The 20,374-nt window shown below is 40.7% G+C and overlaps 1 protein-coding gene across 4 annotated transcripts in view; it reads right to left on the bottom strand.

The window, feature by feature from the left end:
* Positions 1 to 20,374, bottom strand: part of hecw2b (HECT, C2 and WW domain containing E3 ubiquitin protein ligase 2b) — a 45,720-nt gene that overhangs the window by 6,639 nt on the left and 18,707 nt on the right. For 2 of the 4 annotated variants that reach the window (XM_071464566.1, XM_071464564.1), the window contains 23 exons: positions 18,480 to 18,555; positions 18,220 to 18,389; positions 17,266 to 17,408; positions 16,087 to 16,187; positions 13,520 to 14,457; positions 13,294 to 13,435; positions 9,410 to 9,529; positions 8,869 to 8,970; positions 7,640 to 7,790; positions 7,270 to 7,373; positions 7,057 to 7,181; positions 6,603 to 6,788; positions 5,537 to 5,689; positions 5,170 to 5,272; positions 4,981 to 5,077; positions 4,793 to 4,876; positions 4,393 to 4,502; positions 2,789 to 2,909; positions 2,570 to 2,683; positions 2,001 to 2,153; positions 1,485 to 1,583; positions 1,151 to 1,280; positions 209 to 355 (listed from right to left, as the gene is read on the bottom strand). In XM_071464566.1, the coding sequence (XP_071320667.1) occupies positions 209 to 355; positions 1,151 to 1,280; positions 1,485 to 1,583; positions 2,001 to 2,153; positions 2,570 to 2,683; positions 2,789 to 2,909; positions 4,393 to 4,502; positions 4,793 to 4,876; positions 4,981 to 5,077; positions 5,170 to 5,272; positions 5,537 to 5,689; positions 6,603 to 6,788; positions 7,057 to 7,181; positions 7,270 to 7,373; positions 7,640 to 7,790; positions 8,869 to 8,970; positions 9,410 to 9,529; positions 13,294 to 13,435; positions 13,520 to 14,457; positions 16,087 to 16,187; positions 17,266 to 17,408; positions 18,220 to 18,389; positions 18,480 to 18,555 (3,669 nt within the window). The remainder of the gene's footprint in view (positions 1 to 208; positions 356 to 1,150; positions 1,281 to 1,484; positions 1,584 to 2,000; positions 2,154 to 2,569; positions 2,684 to 2,788; positions 2,910 to 4,392; positions 4,503 to 4,792; positions 4,877 to 4,980; positions 5,078 to 5,169; positions 5,273 to 5,536; positions 5,690 to 6,602; positions 6,789 to 7,056; positions 7,182 to 7,269; positions 7,374 to 7,639; positions 7,791 to 8,868; positions 8,971 to 9,409; positions 9,530 to 13,293; positions 13,436 to 13,519; positions 14,458 to 16,086; positions 16,188 to 17,265; positions 17,409 to 18,219; positions 18,390 to 18,479; positions 18,556 to 20,374) is intronic. The other 2 variants (XM_071464567.1, XM_071464568.1) reach the window with 2 other exon arrangements.

Below are 20,374 nucleotides of genomic sequence, written 5' to 3'. Positions count from 1 at the left end.
CACATACAGAACATTACATATTAAAAAGGAGTGTCATGTTTTCTACATTTTTATAGAGATTTAGACATTTTGAAATTTAATAATTTTGAAAAAAGCATAAAGATGTCAAAATATAAGGAATGTAATAACTGAGGATGAGCAAATAATTGGAATTCATTTCATGTCTGGATAGCATTTATATTAGAGTTATGCCACATTAAAGCCATACCTCATAGAAGCCTCTGACAAGGCTCTCAGTCTGCTGCACCACTCCTCTCTCTATTCTCCACTTTACCATGCGCTCTATGTATTCCTTCTTGTTCTTCTCTGAGACAGGAATGCTGGCTCCACCGGGCTTCAGCTCTCTCTCTGTTATCTATGGGAACCGCGCACACACACACAAAATGTATTTTTTCCTCCATAAGAAATAGTTATCGATTTAATCGATTCAACTACCAATAAACCATCCATCCTGCTGTTTAGGAAATTTAATTTATTAACTATTCAGTGTTCACTATTCAAGTGGTAATACGTACATTGTGTATGAGAGTCTACAAGTATTTCTTTGTACCTAACGCTCTCACTGATGTTTACCAAAATGTTTTCAATCAATTTTCAGATTGTCTTTCATATTCTGTCTTTAAAGAATTCTACTTTACCTACTGTTGTACTTCTGAATATTTATAGTATAGAGATCCCTTTCTGTAACAATCTGAAACTGTTTGTAAATGTCATCCACTTACATGTCTTCAAGACTTTAAACAAGATGAAGAGTCTATAGCCATGTTAGCAGCTCTGTGAGTCTGTACATGCTCACAAAGATCAAGCTAATATGCTGATGTTTAGCATGTGTAATGTTTACCATGTTTACCAACAGACTTAACATATAGCTAAGGGTGATGTTCCTGTTGGTCTGACTTAAACACAAACAAACTGACATTACCATGCCTTGAGCATGACTAAAGCTTGACTGAATGTTTTATGTTGTGGGGAGGATTTTATGAGCTCAGTCGTTTACTTCTTCCCCTGCATGTATCCACTGAGCTTTATTTACCATAATGTCCTCCTCCTGAAGAGGAAGCCAACAAGAAGACATAATTTCCCCCCCCTTCTCTTTCTCTTTGTGTCTTGTTGAGTACAATTCTTTTTGGTTAAACCCTCAGAGTCTGACCTGTCCAAAGACTTCTTCATTGACAGTGAAGGTGAGGTCCAGCATGTCTTCAATGTCATTGTCCTTCATCCACTGAAGGGACTGGTGAAACTCCTCATCCAGATACTCCAGATCACTCAGGTCACATGGACTACATGGTGGAAAATGTGAGGTTATATACTGTGTGTGTGTGTCAAACAGCTAGTCATATGTTGTACACACTAGCTGAGGAAAAGAAGAAAATATATGTCCAATTTCATATATAGTATACTGTAAATAATTTTAAAATCGTTATAAACACATTTGTTTATGCATGTCCATGCATTTGTGCATTGTTTACGCATACTGTACATACATGCGCAGTAGGCCTTTATAAAAAGGTCTGGTGAAGAAGGCATCCAGCAGGTACTGATGGATTAGAGCCAGACCCAGAATACGACCACTGAACCGAAACCTGAAACACACACATTAGCATACATAAAGGTTATAAAGATGTTATATACAGTACTGTGCAAAATTTTTAAGCAGGTGTGAAAAAATGCTGTAAACTAAGAATGCTTTCACAAACAGAAGTGTTAATTGTTTATTTTTATCAATTAACAAAATGCAAAGTGAATGAACAGAAGAGAAATCTAAATCAAATCAATATTTGATGTGACCACACTTTACCTTCTGTTAGCTGTTGTAAATTGATAAAAAATAAACAATTAGAATTTATATTTGTGAAAGCATTCTTACTTTACAACATTTTTTCATACCTGCCTAAAAATTTTGCACAGTACTGTATATTATATTATCATTATATACACTATTGTGCACAGGCTTCAACTGTGTGACTCCTGTGTGCGTGTGTGTGTTCAGTTAATCTCACCATTCGTGGTGATTGTCTACGAAGGCGGACATGGGGCTGATCTGAACAGTGTACGTGTCATTGGCAGAGTATTCAAACAGACCATAATAAGGGTTAAACAGCTCCCTGGATACCAAGAAGAAGAACTCTCTGGAAGGCCCACTGTAGTCCAATCTGCAACATTTAATAAAACAGTAATTAACAGAGCTTTTATTGTTTTGTTAAACTATCATTATTGTGGAAGACCAACTGACCAAATTCATTGAACAATATAAAAAAATACATTAGTATAGATTAGAAGCAATCACTTCTTTCCTCCTGACCTCAATGGGCTTTGCACTACATTGTCTAACTACAGGTCAGTGATGGTATTTAGTGTCATTTAGTGGTATTGAGTGTTTTAAGGTTGATGTGTAACAAACAATTACCACCTCACATCATTAATTAAAAGTGGGGAGTCTATTGCCCTGTGAATTATTGTTGATTAGAGGTTTAAAATGTCAAGATATGACATATTAGCCAGATTATCAAGGAAATGAGCCATAGATAATATGAACAAGTGTATCTCCTCCGCCGTCCCACATACTCACCCCTCTTCCCCAACAAAGCTGACATAGAGCTTGCTGCGCTGCAGGTCTTTACGTGAATAGCACATGATCTGGTTGAATGCATCTTCCAGCAGATGGTCACGACGGATGATCAACCTGAGACATACACAAAATCAAGTGGACAGACAAACATACACTCATGTAAGTGCACAGAAACACATGAGAAAGATTGCTGTCTTCAGATAAATACATAGCATTTACTTTAATTTGCCTGGTCCTTGGCCATAACCTTTAGTTTCCAGTTTCCGGTAGAAGTTGCGCAGTTTGGCCTCAAAATCTCTCTTGTAGGGTGCTGGAGCCCTGGCATTAGCTCTCTGAGTGCCTACAGAAAGACGGAAAGGAAACAGAGTGGAAAAGGACACTCAAAGAAAAAATGTGTGACGTGCGTTAGCAATCTGAGATGGTCTGTGTCAACCAGCAGTTATTTTGTGATTAAGTGTTGCTGTTTATTTTTTTCTTGTTCCTGCTTTCCCTGCCTGATCTGTTCCTATCTTAATGAGATTTAACTGCCTTTACCAGAATGGTGGTGAGGGTTTTTACCTGCCACATAGAGGATCATTGGTTCAATTCTCCTCATGTGACCAACATCCATGCATACTTTGTTAAATGATGTTTTCCACTAATTTTCAAATCTCATTGTAGTAAATCTTGTCCTTTAATGTTTTTGATATTAAGAGTTGTAACAGAAGTAAACCAAAAGGACATTTGGCAGAATTGCCCATTTGCTAAACCCCTCTCCCCAACAGCAACTTTCCATTCACAGCTTAACAAGCGTAACTAGGCATGGCCTGGACGTCTATGGATTTCTCCACATGCTTAAGTGGTGTGCATGGGGCTGATATTAAGAGTGATACTCAGCACTGAAAAAGTTAGGAGGGTTGCATCTTTTTTTTAAAGTTTCCATAAACAAGAACACCATGAAGAAACGCTGTTGTTTGTTAGCATGTCCGGCTAAATAGCTTACTACTAGTAATAGTAGCCTAGTGTTACTTCCAGGGCCAAGGAGCACATCATTAATGTGATTACTACAGTTACTGATCCCAGAACACTCTGTTACTTTGACATTTGTTCACTATCTAACTGGGAGTTTGATTGAGGGATCAGTTTGACCTCTGTGTTCCTAGGTATGGTATATAGCTAAGTTGTTGGGTAGGCAGTGTCCTCTATCAAAAGAGGAGGTGCACATACATTAGGAGTCACCTCTTTTTTAGAATTCAAGGGTTCTGAGGGCGGGACTTCCGGAGAGCTTAGGGATGGTAAGTAAAACTGTTTGCTTCATAAACTGCAATATCTTGTTTTCTATTTCTACGTGTATTAAATACAAAAGCTGCTCCATATGGAGGATTTGGAGTTGTGAAAAGGCACCTTCAACATAACTGAAAGGAAAGTAACAAGTAATGTAATATTTAACTTTTCCTGCTCAGTAAAGAGTAAAGTAATGTAATTACTGCTTCAGAGAATAATGTGTAATGTGATCATTTTGTGACAAAGTAAGGTTGTTAACTATGCAACTTGATGTAATTTGTCCATGTGGGTTGGGCACATGGACAACTGACAACCAATATTTCAGGTTTATTACTGTCATTTTGCTTATGCAGTTTACAGCTCTCTTCACCTCCACTGCTATTAACATGCTTGCAAGTGTGTGTCTTGAACCTAAGGAACCCAAGGAAGAAGTGCAAGAATTATGAGCCTGTAAGAGAAACTTGTCATGTTTTCCTACTACAGTAAGGTGGCCAACACATATCTACCTTAATACCAATTTTCAACAAACTGAATGTAAGTGTGTGACTCATCTTTCCTACCAGGTGAGTTCTGTGGGGAGGAGACAGGGGATCCCCGAGGTGACTGACAGTAGCTGGGGTGAAGTAAGGCGTGAGGTGGCACATAAGACATTACTTCATCTTCAAACAGACTGCAGAGAAGAGAGAGCAAGAAATAAATTAAATAAACTGAATTAACTAAATAGAGTATCTTAGGCTGAAAAAAAGGCAGGAAATAAGGAAATACATTAAGAAAGAAATGAGGGAGTAAAGAGGGAAAGTGATAGACAACTAATTCAATAAGACAAGTACAAATAAATTAAGAAATAATAGAAAGACTGCCACTGTAGAAAAAAGTAACTAAGAATTTAATAAGAATGTAAATATCAAGAAATAGAAGGAAGGACAGAAGGAAGGAAGGAAGGAAGGAAGGACATCTCACCTTAGCAACATTACAAGGTCAGCATCTCCTGACAGCCTGGCCAATCCTGACACTCCATCTGTTCGGATCAGTTGCACCTTCTCCCTGTTGCCACAGTAAATTTCAGCTGAGTATGATGTTGGTGACTGTATCCTACAGTTATCAGTTCTCCATATAGAAACTATTGATAACTGCTATAGTGTGTGTACCTGAGTGAATGGTTCCGGCTGATGTCAGACTGTCTCTCCTGCAAAATCTCAAAGATGTTTGGTTGTCGAAGAAATGCCACAATCTTGTCATTGTAAGCTAGAAGATAAGTGGACACAAACTTACTGGTCAGTTCTTATAATCTCTGGGTGGTTGTGTGTTTGTGTGTGTGTATTGGTGTATTTACTGACCCACTGGCACAATGTCTTGGCACTGCCCCCTATTGGCAGAGGTGAAGGTACTGGAAGGCCGTGGCACGACGGGTGGGCCAGTGTGTCGAGCATCTTCACCTCCCTTACAGAGACAGGGGGAGAACATTTTATTTTTCTCTACTGGTTGAATAGGACAGTTTTGCTTAAATACTATTTGAATGGCATCTGATCCATCTAAAGAGCATGTGACTGTGCAGCTCTGGATAGTTAGAGGAGCAGCTCAAGCAACAGTTAAGTTACTAAAGAGTGTAGTGTTAAAGTTATAACAGCCTTAACAAGTTGCCCAGGATAAGAATGTCAGCTACATACCTGCAGCATGTGTGTGTTTGTGTGTTTGTCTTCTTACCAGTCGTCGTGGGCTGACCTCACCAGCACTGTGGCTGCGTTGGCGGGTCAAGTGTTGGCGGTGAGCCAGGAGGCTCGGGGGCCGAGAGCTCTGGAGAGGCAGCCGGGGGTCAATGAAGGTGGTGGCACGGGAGTTGTGGTCCACGAAGAAAGGCTGCATGTGTGCACGCACACATAGATACACACACACACATAATAGATACAAAGATATCGCATAAAACACATAAAATAATCAGCTTGAATAATATTTTTTTTCTCATATTTTAATATTTTCATTTCAAAACATCAATAGGAGATGATGAACGAGATGTCTCCTGTTTCAGTAAAAGTTTCCACATCACACATGTAAGATGTGTATCAGATGATGACTGGCTGCCAAATTGGTTGTAATCTCGCAATAAAAATTTGTAAATACACATAACTGAGCAAACTCTGCCCTTCAACAGATGAAGGTGAAAATAGCCTTAAATTGTTGGTCACATAAATCATTCTGTACAATAAAGCTAAAAATCCAAATGATGAAACAACAAATTTTTGACGGAATGGTGACTGTAAGTTTTGTGGAATGAAATGCATTGTTTGCAGGAAATGCACCCTTTGCCATTTTTCATGCCACAAAATAAAAAATTGGACAAATCAACATAGTAATGATGATCTACATTCTTTTGCAGCACTACATTTTGCAGCACAGAATGCATGCCACGGCAAGGAATGTGACATTACAAGATCTAAGATGAACACAGCATAATATACACAGCACCTACAGTCACCGTTCCCCCAAAAATTTGTTGTTACATCATCAAAATATATTTTGCCCACAAAACATAAAAATCTGTTTTAGAGAGCTTTCAATGAATTCACATCCAAATACATCATCAAGTTACATTTTGGCATTTTGAAAGATCTGTTTTAATATATGTTGAATGCTGATCACATCTGCACAAGTTGACACCCTCAAATGGGAGTTACTAAATATAACATTTGAATGAATCCAAAACACTTTAACCCCTCAAGGTTTTAGAACATGAGACTTTGAGATACTCTGGTTGATACGGGTGTTGCCCTACCTTGCCAGTGTGGTCATGTTTCATCTCCCAGCCTCTGGGCAGTTCCAGCTGTTTGTTGGCGAACATGTTGAGGAAAGCCACCAGGTCCCTGTTGTGCTGGTAGCGCTCAAAATGGTGAGCATCCCGACGAACCTTACTGATCATATGCTTCAGACATGTATTGGTGGTGAACATACGGTAGGCACTCTGAGAGCGAGAGATGGTGAAGGACGGAGAAAGGAAAAGACAAGCAGGAGAAAGTTTATAAGAGAGTAAAGAGACAGACCAGAGGAGGAGACTGAGAAGACTGACTGACTGACCCCCCCCCCCGCCATTTGCATAAAGTCCCTAATTAAGTCTGTGGTCAGTAGAGCTTGAATAAAAGGCTAGCAGTAGCCTACCAGTGTGACCGATGAGAAGGATGTAAAAAAAAAAAAAAAGAGAGGAGAAGGAAGGAAAAAGTGAGTGTCCATACAGGGTTGGAATGCAGCACAGTGAAGAAGTCAGGGCTAGTGAGGAACTTGGCGCTGGGAGACTGAAGCAGCAGGGTGAGGCGCGACCTGGAACTGGACTGAACCACACTGTTGTCCCTACGCAGCTCTGCAACACACACACACACATGCAGTATCAGAAAAAGTGCACAAATCAAGGTTGAAGGTCCTTGACCCGAATTCAGTGAGAGGATTACCTGGCATGGATGGTTGCATGTCAGTCTCGTCTGCCAGCAGCTCACTGGCTGGCTGCTCCTCTGGTCTGCTGTCATTGGTCATTGTCCTACGTATACTCTGATACCTGGAAAGGTGTGTGCATGTTTATATTAATAACCAGAGTGACTATTGAAATGATAAAATAATAGGAAAATTGGAAAATTCAGCTTCATCTTTTAACTTTGTGCTTTGCATTTACATTTTGAAGCTGATCATACAGTATCTCTTACAGTAATCTGTAATCTGGACCAGCATCTCTCATTCTTTAAGTGAAGCAAAAATGTTTTGTCTTTGAGATAGCTTATATCTGTGCTTTTGTGTGTGTGTGTGTGTGTTTGTGTGTGTTCTGACCTGCGGTTTAGCTGCTCCATCTGTTGTATGGAGTTGGACCTCTGGAGGGTCTGTGGGGCAGGGGGAGCGGTGGGACGCTGCCAAGTTGTTGTTCTGTTCACGTGGTCCACAAAAAAGATCCGACCATGGCTGTCGATACGAGCCTCCCAGTCTGGTTCACACACACACACACACACACACACACACACACACACACACACACACACACACACACACACACACACACACACACACACACACACACACACACACACACACACACACACACAAACACACACAAACACACACAGCGACAAAAGTAAGAACACACAATAGTGAGGCCAGTGGTATCTCAACAAACAAATGTTCAGTTGCTTTCATACATCTTTTGGTTGTTAGAGTGACTGCTCTTTTCTTCCATTGAATCTGTGCAAACTCCCTGATAGGTTGATGACTCATCTCTCATTGCTGCTATGAATAAAGCCATCACACATGACTGGACTGCAGTTATCAGTGAAACAAACTCCATGGGAAAGTAACCTTTACCTTTCAACTACGATATGAACAATACTAGAAAAAAATTATTATATAAATATCCCTCTAAGACATAACACATGACATACAGTACTGTGCAAAAGTTTTAGGCACTAAAAGCAAAGTGAGGATGCTTTCAAAAATAATGCAATGAATATTTTTTATTTATAAGCTGACTTCATACAAATTACAGTAAAGTACAGCAGGCTGTCTCATTTCCTTCTGTCTCTTCATCTAATCCCAGACTGTCTTGATGATATTGAGATCAGGGCTCTGTGGAGGCTGTACTCTCTGTGGCTGGACTTCTTGTTGTTGTTGAAGATAGTTCTTTATGACTTTATGGTTCATGTTTGAAGTTGTTGTTGTGCTGGAAAATGAATTTTGGACCAATCAGACACCTCCCTTTTAGTGCTGCATTATGGATAAGAATCTAAACATCTAAAGTGTCTAAAACTTTTGCACAATGTTGTGAAAGACCCTATTCCTTTACAAGTATTGTATTGCTATGGCACCCAAAAAAACTTAAAAAAATATCCCTTCACCTGCTTGCAATTACAGTAAAGTGTGTTATAAATTATTTACTACATGTTTATATGCCGCTCACAAATTGTAAAAAGGGGGATAATATGCAATATAGAGGAAAGGTCACTTTTTCTGTACTGAATCAGAATCTTTCTCCCCAGGTTAAATCCTAATGTGCTGCAGTACACACTCACTTGGTGGCAGTGGCTCTTCCACTCTCTGGTAACGACTGATATCATGGCGAACAGATGGCAGGGAGCGAACAGACTGGTGACCATTCACCTGAGCTGTGGGGCCTGCATACACACATGCGTGCGTGCGTGCGCGCATACACACACACACACACACACACACACGCACACACAGAAGCACAGATATAAGCTATCTTAAAGATGAAACATTTTTGCTTCACTTAAAGAATGAAAGATGCTGGTCCCGATTTTAAAAAGGGATCTTCCTTTTGTGAATACAATAAATAGTTGTGGTTGAATCAATTCATTTCAATAATAAATAACATATTCTGACTTCATAGATGTTATAAATAAGAATAGATAAAAAGCAAAGCAACATATAAATGTTATAAACGGTCAGTGTCAGACATTAACTGGCTGTTCACCACATCACCTAGTTAGCCGTTGAATGTCTCAGATAATAAAAGTGAACACAGTCTGAGGTAAAGAGAAGTCAGAATGACTGCAGCAGGAAACTGAAAAATACAGATGATCTCAGCCCTACACAATTCCTGGTTCTGGGTCACGCTCCCGGAGGACTGCATGGACCTCCTCCTCCTCCATACCTCCCCTCCCTCCTCTTCTTCCTGCTCCTCCTGCCTGGCCCAGCCACTGGCTTGAGCTCCTATAATTAACAAGAAGACTTTGGGTCTTTTTATGCGTAACCAAACAAGTAGGCAGATAAAAAACAGCAGAATAACAATTGGAGGCCACCTGAGCATGGTCCTGGAAGCCATATTATACACATATACAATATTGTATGGTTTCCAGACATAAAATCAAATGGCATAACAAATCAAGCAGGGTACTCTACGACCTTACTATTAAAGAGTCTATTAATCAGGTACTCTAAATCATTATTTTCATAGTAAGATTTTATTAATACGTAACATACAGTTTTTTATACATTCATTGTGTATTTCCTATATGTCTGCTGTATTTTGACTTGCTTGGGAAATTGTGTGGTTTGTTGAGTGACAAACTTGAACTAGAAATAATGCTGCTCAAAACATGGTCTCTGCTGCTCAGCTTGGTATAATGGTTGACGAAACACTTTTGGAACAGGAAAAGGGTTCATCCAACAAGTGGAAGGTTGTTTGTCAACTGAAGTCAGCTTAAAGGTGGACTATGTGATTCTAATCCAATACACTGTGTTATTGTTTGTTGTTTTGCTTCCTCTCTTTGTCTTGCTTTCCCGCTGTAGTGATTGTTTGCCTTGCCCTAATGTGTTTCACCTGCGTTCAATTATCCTTGATTCCCATGTGTATTTAAGTCTCTGTCTTCCCCGCTGACTTTGTCAGTTTTGCTGTGTTTGGCCCCTGTGGATTTTCCTCTGTCTCTTGCTCCTGTTCTGTGTTTAGCTTTTCAGTTTTGAGAATCCTCAGTGTCTCCTTGTGCTGTTGTTTTTTGGACTTTGGTTTCCCAGCCTGGCTTTATTTCTGAATTAAGTAAGATTTTGTGTTCTTCTTTGGTTTTTCTTTTGTTAAATCACTGAACTTTACCAGTCCAAGTTTTGTTTTCATGTCTGCACGAACAGTACGGTACAAACTGACCACAAAATGGACCCAACAGACTTATTTTTCCATGGAGGAATTATTTGAGGTGACCCACTCCATTGAGGGACTTCAAATCTACTGTCAAAGTGCCACCAACATTAAGCAGAAGGATGCAGCTGTAGAATCGGCAACGGATGAGGGAAATTCCCAGGTTTTCAGTTCCCAGGCCAGGTGTTGGCCCCAGGTTCTCAGCTACCAATCCAGGTTCAGCCACTGGTTTCCAGTTACAACCCAAACTTCAGCTACAGGTCTTCAGCTTCCAGTCAGAACCTCAGCTCCCAAGCTATCCAGAGGCTCAGCTGCCAAGCTATCCAGAACCTCAGCTGTTCAGTGACAATGAACCTCCACCGATCACCCTGGCTGACACATTGCCTCCTCCAGCATCGGGGTCCTGTTTGACATCTTGTCTGTTCTAGAGGCTATTCCTGAGTCACAAACATTGGTCAACGTCAACCTAGTTGATACCTCATCTGTTCCTTTCTCGGTCGATGTCTTGTCTGTTCCTGAGTCAACCGCCCTGGCTGACGCATCAGCTGTTCCAGTGTCGGAGGTTCCAGTTGACATTAAACCATCTCCTTGTGTCCTGTCAGTGGCCCGGCCGATATGTGCTCCTAGTGTGTGGCTTAGCTGGCTCCTGGATACCAGTCAGCAATCTGGCTGATACCTGCTCTTAGTGTCTTGTTGGTGGCCCGGCTGGCTCCTGGTTTTCGGTCAGTGGTCCAGCCACCTCCTGTTCATGATCCCCAGTTGTCAGTCCAGCCAACTTCAGCTCCTGGTTTCTGGCAAGCAATCTGGCCACCTTCTGTTTCTGACCTTCTGTTGGCTGTCTGGCTACCTTGAGCTCCTGACTCCCAGTTCACAGTCCGGGCAAATATCAGTTCCTGGTTTCCAACCTACATTGGCTCCGGATTCCCAATCAGCGGCTCAGCTGCCACCTGCTCCTGATCTCCTGTTGGTGCTCCGGCCATCTCCAGCTCCTAATCCACAGCCACCTGTCCATGCTCCGCCTGCGACATTGGCCTCCTGCTTGACCTCAAAAAGGGCTCTGCCCATGGTTCCACCCTCCAGCTCAGTCTCGAGTGGAGACTTGTCCACACCATTGCCCTTCTGCCCGACCTCCTGAGGGGACCTGCCTTCGATGTTGCCCTCCTGCTGAGCTTCCCAAGAGGATCTACCCTTGACCTCTGGAGAGGCCCAGTTTTCGCTGGTGGCCTCCAGCTTGACCGCCAGAGAGACCCAGTTTTCATCGTTGGCCTCCTGCTTGACCTCTGGAGAAATCCAGTCTTTGTCCTTGTTGATGTCCTTGCAGACATCCTTGCAGATGTCCTTTGTTTTCCCAGTCTCTAGACTGTCCTCTGTTTCATTTGGTTGCCTCATTGATGTCATATCCCCTATGTGCACACATCATCGCCTTGGTTACACTTAATGTTTACAATAAAGATTTTTTTGAAAAGCATGGCAGTTGCTTGCCAAATATTGCTTGCCATGTATATTTTAACGATAACAGATGAAGAATTTTAGTCATAGGATGTCTGGATCTTAAGTTATCAGAGCAAATGGCCAGGAAAATGGCAGCTCATCCATTCATAGATGTCCATGCATTAACTCTGACATGCCCTGTGTCTGTCGAAGAGTGTTGAGAAATCACTGATTATAATGTGAAACTGCTTAATTTAACCCCCTGGTCCGTTTTTTATGGAGAAGAGTACACCTCTGTTGATTGGCTGCTGGTAAAAACTGGTAAAGAGTGACAGAGAAAAAGGGAATTACATGCAGTAAAGAGTCCTGGCCAGGACTTGCCTGCTTGGTGGATTAGCAGCTATGTGGTGTGCCTGTAAAGACATTCTGAACATCTAGTCCATAAGTTATCAAAGAAACAAAAGTAAGGAGTCTCAGTTTCAAGCCATTCCAAGATGTTGTGTCTGCCGAGAAGCATCGGCAAATCATTGATTTTTAAAGTTACACCTCTTGATTCTGTGCTTCTACTGGTTTTAATCCCCTGGTCCATTTGATATGGAGAGGAGGACACCTGTGGTTAATTTGGCTTTTGGTAAAAATCTCAATGTCTGGTTCATATTTTAGCAATTAGTTAGATTAGCTGTCTAAGATCCCAACCCTTCCCCAATGTCCTGTGTCCACCCTACACTGTTGGTGAAACACCAATTTTGAATGTGAAACTGCTTTCAGTGCTTTAAATTTGGATTGGGGAGGAGGTTTGTTATTGTTTTGATTGAGATTCCCCTTGTGGCAGAAGTTACATGCGTTTAAAGAGAAGACATTTGTGTTACTTAAGTATATAAAATAAAATCGTGGATAAAGGAAACAGTGGTGATCATAATACAAACTGGTTATATAAGAAATATATCTGTTTACCCTCTCTTCATGAGTTCAAAGAATGAGCATCCAATCTGATTGTTCAAGTATATCATATCAGAAGCCTCGCATATATAAATGTAATATATTAAACACATTTTTTTTTATTAGACATCTGTCATTAAAACAGATATGTTGACTATCTTCTCTTACTCACCTTACCTGGCTAGTCTCTGTCCCTCAGTGTGTGCCTGATAAATCGGTGAAGCACAGCTGCTGCATATGTTTAATCTCAGACTTTCCTGCTGCTGTGCACAGTCTGCTGTAATAAATCAGGTGCAGCAGCTATCTGTATAAATTTCCATTCCCTTCTTACATATTTTCATAGACACAATTTTAAGTTGTGCCACTTTTCTCCTAAAACTTTGATTTGGACAAATTAAATTTCACTGTTAAAAAAGGGCAGTAAGTCCTTAAAATTGTATCACCTTGCTCGTTAATAAGAACATTTACCACCTACCAGCTTCAGAGGTCCCTCCTCGGTCAGCTTTGTTGGTGCTGGTAGGAGCAGCTGCTGCTACTGGCCCGTTTGCCTCGCTGCTTGATGACTCTGCCCCTTCCTCCTCTGCCTTCGGAGCCACTTCCTTTTTTGTCTCCACCTCCTGAGGAGGGAAGAGAACAGTCAGGCCATCTAATGACAGATTTTGTCAAAGCTCCAGTTTTTAATCTTTCTTAGAGATGCTCACCTGAATGAGAGAAAGTAGACCAAGTGCAGGATTGCAGAGTATGTCTTGGTTTGTACCCATCCTGTTGCTCTGTTCCTGACTGGTACAATCCCTCACAGATGGATCAGTGACTGCAGCTGCCTCAGCCCCTGATACCTGAGATGGGCAGGATACTGTGGAGATTTCTCCAGTGGCATGTACCATCTCAGCTGATGCACCAGCAGCCTCTCCAGTCCCAGCTATAGTCTCAGAAGCTGTTGATGTTCTTGTCTGTGTCTGAATTCCAGCTGTACCTTCTGCAGCCCCAGCTCCAGTTTCAGCCCCTGCAGACTCTGTCACAGGCTGAGCACCAGAAGATGAAACTGCCTCTACTGTAGCTCCAGCTCCAGGCCCAGTCCCAGCTCCAGTCTGCTTCTGTGGCTCTCCTTTTGAGCCCTCATTCCCCTGTTGAGACTCAGATCTAGCTGAGCTCCTTGATAAGGATAGGTCTGTGCTCTGCTGTGTCTTCATCTCCTGTGATTGGTCCTTCTGCTGCCCTGCTGTCTCCTCATCCTCATCTGAGTCAATGTGTAGCATGGCATTAAGCCGCGTGTCCGTTGGAAAGCTAGAGCGGAGTTTTGGAGAAGGCCCTGCCAGAGGTTGGTCCCCAGGGCTCCTGGGAGCCTCAATGGAATCCAGGTAGTCATTAAGTGACACCTGCCTGTGGGTGTGGCCACCCAGGGCCACAGGAAGCAGATCCTCCTCTCCCATCCGTCCAGGCTCCCGCCATACACTATCGTCAACGTAGTAACAAGTACCGTTGACTACCAGGGAGCCCTCGTCAGAGCCCGTGGGAGAAGGTCCACATGTGACACGCGAAGATGAGGAGGGGTGAGGGAGGTCTTCATCATCAGAGGGACTCCCAGGGTCACCATTCACTGCACTGCCTAAGATGGTTCCCACTGCATCTGGGGAGGCTTCTGAAAGAAGGGAGAGGAGAGCAGGGGGATAAGGGGGATATCAGAAAGAAGAAATGTGATTGAAAATATGTTAAAGGAACATTAGGAGATCTGGGTCTATTCCAAAATGTGAGATTAGTGAGTTTCTTCATCCTAGGGGAAACTCTAGGCTTTCTGCTCCTGACTAAAGGTAACTTTAACTCTGAGTCAGTTAACATGGTAACTTTTTCTTTAATCTCACTCAAACTCGTCATTTTCTCAGTAATACTGTCTACATCAAAGGCAGATCGGAGCACTTTGACTGGAGTGTTGATCGGAGTGTGTTTATTTAAAGAATTTACATTGGTAGACGATTAAAATCAATATTAGACATTAGTTTGTTACCCAAGACCTGTCTTAACGAACATAACCTCTTTCATAATCGATAATTCTGTGTGAGGACAAAAACAGATCTCTGAGGCTACACATGGAGGTTTAATCCTCAGGTAAGATTAAAATCTGCACTGTCTATCTTTATAGCACTGAAATTCTGTGGACATTAAGACAATTGTCAGGTCGTAAATCAGTTCATCTGCACTCAAACATTTACTATATATTCATCATTGTAAATAATTTTTTTTTGGGAATCTTTATAATAATAATTTCTCATGTTCTGATTGGTCTCACTGATGAACAGTCATATCATAGCTGTCATCATATTGCAAATGATTTGATATGATATGGAATGAAATGTGACTGTTTTACCTTATTAGTGCTTTCCTCCAGCTCAGACTCTTGCTGTTGTTTTTTTTTTTTAAGATGAATATGCTTTCATGTCGCACATTAATTTTTCTGACTCCAATGGACTAAAATGGAGGCTCTGCTCTTTATTTACCTATTACCATGGTGAATCGTTGAATTGGAGCTCCATTGATGATGGCTTTTTCTATTCCTCATGCACAAGGTTAACTTAGACATACTCAGAGTTGATTGAACTGACTCAGATCAGCTATTCTGGAACCGAAAACTCAGTTTCCCATCTCAGGGTTCATCAACTCATTGTTCAGGGTTAGAGTTCATCACTTGTTCTATTACAGTAACATGTGTGTCTGTGCTTGGGTCCTCCCTGCCTGTGTTCCCTCCACCAACTGTGACTGTATGACATTTCATTTGTCACGTCAGTAAGGGTTGATTACATGTGTGATATACAGTATATATATATATATATATATATATGTATATATGTATGTATATGTATATGTGTGTGTGTGTGTATAAAACTCAATTGAAGATATTTAAAGAAATGTTTTCTTGTTAGAGAGATGTCCTAAAAAGTTATTACAATGTCTTTTTTTTTTTTTTTTTAATAAAAGTCAGATATTTTACTTTGTCCTCTCTTTGCCCATAGCTACAATCCAGCATCCACCTAAAGTAGGTACATTTAAATCTAAACTGGGTTGTAAAAAAATACAAGCTACCTGGCACAGCACATTCTTCATTGTATTTTAAGGTTATTTTCTATTCAAATGAGTGTGCTGGCCTGGCAGAGTGGCGCTATCCACGGTACTGAAAGAGGGATCTAATTCTGGCATGTTACATTTTACTAAAGGGCGTGTTGCTGATTTACATCACCACTAAAATTGCTATAAACACATACAAACATATACACACCTTCATGTCCATTGGAGGTGATGTCCACTCTGAACAGAAGCTGCCCACTCACATGGTCCGTAGGGAGGCGACGACACAGGCTGTAGCTGACTGGTTGATCACTGAATACACACACACACACACACACACACACACACACACACACACACACACACACACACTATGTTGCTACTGACACATGGCAGCTCAGCTACTACATGATACACAATCACAAATGTCAACACACATTTTCACTTAAAAAAAAAGTACAAATAGGTTCACACAACTATATATGCACAGTATTTTTGATGTATAACATTTAATTTCATATAACCATGTAAATCCCACTGAGGTTAGCGTTCTCTTTTTCAAGGGGTCCTGACCAGGACAGCAAAATTATAGGTTTAAAACAGGACAATACAACAAAAACTAGGAAAGCATTCAACAGTGCACATATCTCCACCAAAGCCAAACTACACACGTCTTTTGTTCTTAAGTATAGCTTTACTTATTTATTGACTTAAATCCTTACGCAAGACAGCTGCATCACTGACATTATTTCATCTGCGTTTACACCTAAATGATTGATATAAACAGAAAATAAAAGCAGGTCAAGCACATTATAGTCCTATCTGATAACTAGTAAATCACTCTTCTGCTTGGCTTTGACTAACATGGGTAAGTTTATAATGTAAGCAAGAGGAAAAGAAATTAGATCTGCAGCAACCTTAAAAAAATAAGGGTCTGAGGCTCAGAGCAGCAGGCTTGCTCACATCCAGTTTTATTAAGGCTCCATGAAGTTTGCCATTTATGTGAGATTAGTTTGTGAATCAGTGCTGCTTGCCCCACTGTCTAACACTATGAACCATCAACCTTTGGAAACACTGCACATGCACCATACATCAAGTTGTAGATCAATATCAAATCATTGCCTGAACAATGAGCTGATTGGCATTGAACGAACTATGTTGAGTCACTGTGGTTACATACTAAAGGTCAAATGTCTGTCAACGCTCCTCCGATATTAACCCTTTTTGTCTGAGTGCTTGTTCAAAACAATGAAACGCACACAATACACATCAACACTCTCAATAAAGCTTCAGCTTCAGTGGTTGGCTCTGTTGTGCTATGCTGCCATATTTCTCTAAAATATCTGTTTTTAATGATGTACACCTTTATAAGTAATGTGAGTGGACTCACTCTTCTGTTGGTCCCTCCAGAAGTCTCTGCACAGGGACAATCAGTTGACCCAGAAACCGCTTGATGATTGGTCGGCTCTTGGCAAACTTATCTTTTACTTCAATCTCCAACACGTCAGTCATCAGAGCCACAAAGGTGTACTTCTATCAGAGAAGAAAATATAGTTTTACATTACCTGGAAAATTGGTATAGATGAGGTAGCTAAATAAAATACTTAATTAATCCCTTAGGGAAATTAAAAATATATTTACTATAATCATCATATTTGCTGTTTCTTTATTTACATTATGCATTTAGAAATAAATTGGATTTTAATTCCACTGACGTCCATTTTTTGTTCATTCCGCTTATGCTTTTTTCTCTTAACTTACGGGTGCTATTCCTAGCATTTCTTAAAATAAAAAAGGTCTGCCCATATATAATAACATATATGATATAGTCTTAATACCACAACCACCACATACATTAGGAATATGAACTTTGGCAGATATTTACCTTCAGCAATATCTTCAACTAGTTCCCTCTAAAATTATATGTTAAATCTGTATTCAGCTGACGCTTTCCCAAAACTGTTGTGTACTGCTGGTTAGAGTGAGTTGTTGGGCTGTTTACAAGACATGTGGTTATATTATCCTGCTATAGTGGAGACTCAATATTTTGGAGTTAGACCTATCAGCCAATCCTGTGTAATTTGCGTCACTTAGGAACAGCATTGGTTGAGAGGGTTAAAAGAACATGTCAGAGAAGAGATATTGGATTTCTGGAGACCCTTTGGATATCAGACTTGTGTAGTCTCTGTTATTCGAAAAATTAAATTGAGTGACTGAATTATATTTTCCCACCCTCCTTTGTCTTTGATTTGGTTGAAGAAGACAGAAGAAAATCCAAGACACCATAATCTTTTTCACATTGAATGATGTATGCACTTCAGTAGGCGAGTGTGTTTGTGCTGACCTCCCCGTGCCACACAGGGTTGGTGGTGTTCGCTACGATGGAGGATCGTCTCTCCTGGCCGTGGTGGGTAAACTTGGGGAGGCCACTCCTCTTCCCAGGCTGGATGGACATCTTTAGGTAGGGGTCTGGGTTGAAGAACATGCCCTTCTTCAGGCCCACTGCCTGGATGTCTGAAGAGGAAAACATACATTCATATTCATAAGCATGTGCGTTTACTGGACCAACACTACATGGCAAATTTACTGAATCAGTCCTCTCACCTGACAGGGTGAAGCTAACAAGTTTCCGACAGTGCTCAGTCCCTGATTGGTCATCCACTTGGCCTTCACTGCCCACCTGATGGGAGAACAATCAGCAGGAGAGCAGCATGAGCCATGAACCACTTAGCATTCCCATTTTTACAATGAACTGACTTCACACATTGAGAAAACCCTAACAGCTAAAGGCTTAAATGAATTCAGCTGGTTAACATCTGAGGTTCTTTCTTACATTACTGAGCATTCTGCATTCCCTGAATGAAGAATGCAGTAACCCCAGAACTAAGTCATTCAATTCAATTTACAGACCGTTTGCCTAACTGGACTGATGAAGATCTAAACTCTTTGAGATGACCCTCTCACCTCAAACTCTTTCAGCTTTATGCAAATCAACAGTTCTCAATTGTAAGTCTACTGACATCTTTTTTTGTCAGGCATGGTTCACGTCAGCAGATGTTTCTCATGAACAGAAAATTCAAAATGTTTTTTTTAGAAGTCAAAGTAGTTTTAACCCAAACCTCAAATCTTGTTTCATTGGCTGGACTCCAAGTTTGATAATTTCTTACTCCAGTAAACTTTTGCTAACGCCATTAGCTGAGGATTTTACATTCTTTTTCCAGCTACACTGTGAATGTTTTTCTTTAATATATTTTTTGGGGCATTTTTGCCTTTATTAGGCAGGACAGTAGAGAGTAACAGGAAAGGGGCATAGAGAGGGGGAATGACACGCAGGAAAGTGTCAGGCCGCTTGGAATTCGAACCGGCGACTCACCTGTTAAGAGCATCTGCACAAATGTGGTACGCACCCTAACTGCTCGGCTATTGGGTCACCCCCACTGTGAATGTTTTAATGATGGTTTCAATATGAACAAAAACAAAAAAATGATTTCTGTGTTATTAGGCTTATAATTGTAACTTGGATTTACAAATCTATAAATAAATTGAGGTAATCCCCAAAGGTTCACTTACTTTTTCTTGCCACTGCATTGTGTATGTTGCACACACACTGATGATGCTGCAATCTCACTGCACTGTGGAGCATCTCTCCATTTACTTTTTCACTGTCCAATTCACCTTTCAACTACAGCTTCTGTTAACTCATATGCCCTTACAGGTGGGGAAAATGTTACTTCTTCCAGTATTGGAAAATAACTGTATACAATTAGAACAAGTCTCTTAGCTATTGTATAACCTAAATAAAAGCCATTTGCATGAATGCAACTTGTATTTCCATGACTGCAAAAATTGTCTCCTGCACTAATCATTAAGTGAAGTCAATTTTTATTTATCTAGCACCAAATCATAACAGAAGTTATCTACTGTGCTTTTCATCACTGTTGAAAAGCAAAATACAAAAAGGAACTTTAGGGACTGATAGCTTTCCTAACACATCTCTACTCATACAGAATATCTCAATCTGATCTCCCGCAGTTCCTTACATGTTAGGATACCTCTGTCCTAAATATCAGAACAGGTAGTATCGAGTATCTTTTCCTAAGTTAAAAAACTTGATAAAAAGCTTGTACTCTTAGTACTAAAAGTATAAAAAAGTGCAACACAATTTTTGGTCCAATAATGAAATCCTTGAAAAATATCAGATTGCAGGATTAAGGATGTGACAGTTTCATGTAAGAGAAAATAAGATATAAGAGATGATGATGAAAGACATGTAAAAATGACTGTAGGGACCTGAGCAAGATGCAGATGGAACACACAAACATACTTATCACGTCTAGCCATTGCCTAGCTTCTTACCCTAACCTCAACCACCACAAGGAAACGCCTACCCCTAACTCCTAACCCTAACCTGAACCTAGTTCTAACCTTAACCCTAAAACTAAAATAGCCCTTTGAAGTTGTGTGGAGTGGCCAAAATGTCCTCATGTTGGTTTGAACAA

This window comes from Trachinotus anak, unplaced genomic scaffold (genome assembly GCF_046630095.1).
Source record: "Trachinotus anak isolate AG129_WGS33_773 ecotype Australia unplaced genomic scaffold, CSIRO_AGI_Tana_v1 ptg000026l, whole genome shotgun sequence".
In the NCBI taxonomy this organism is placed as follows: Eukaryota; Metazoa; Chordata; class Actinopteri; order Carangiformes; family Carangidae; genus Trachinotus; species Trachinotus anak.
This window is presented reverse-complemented; position numbering and strand designations above follow the sequence as displayed.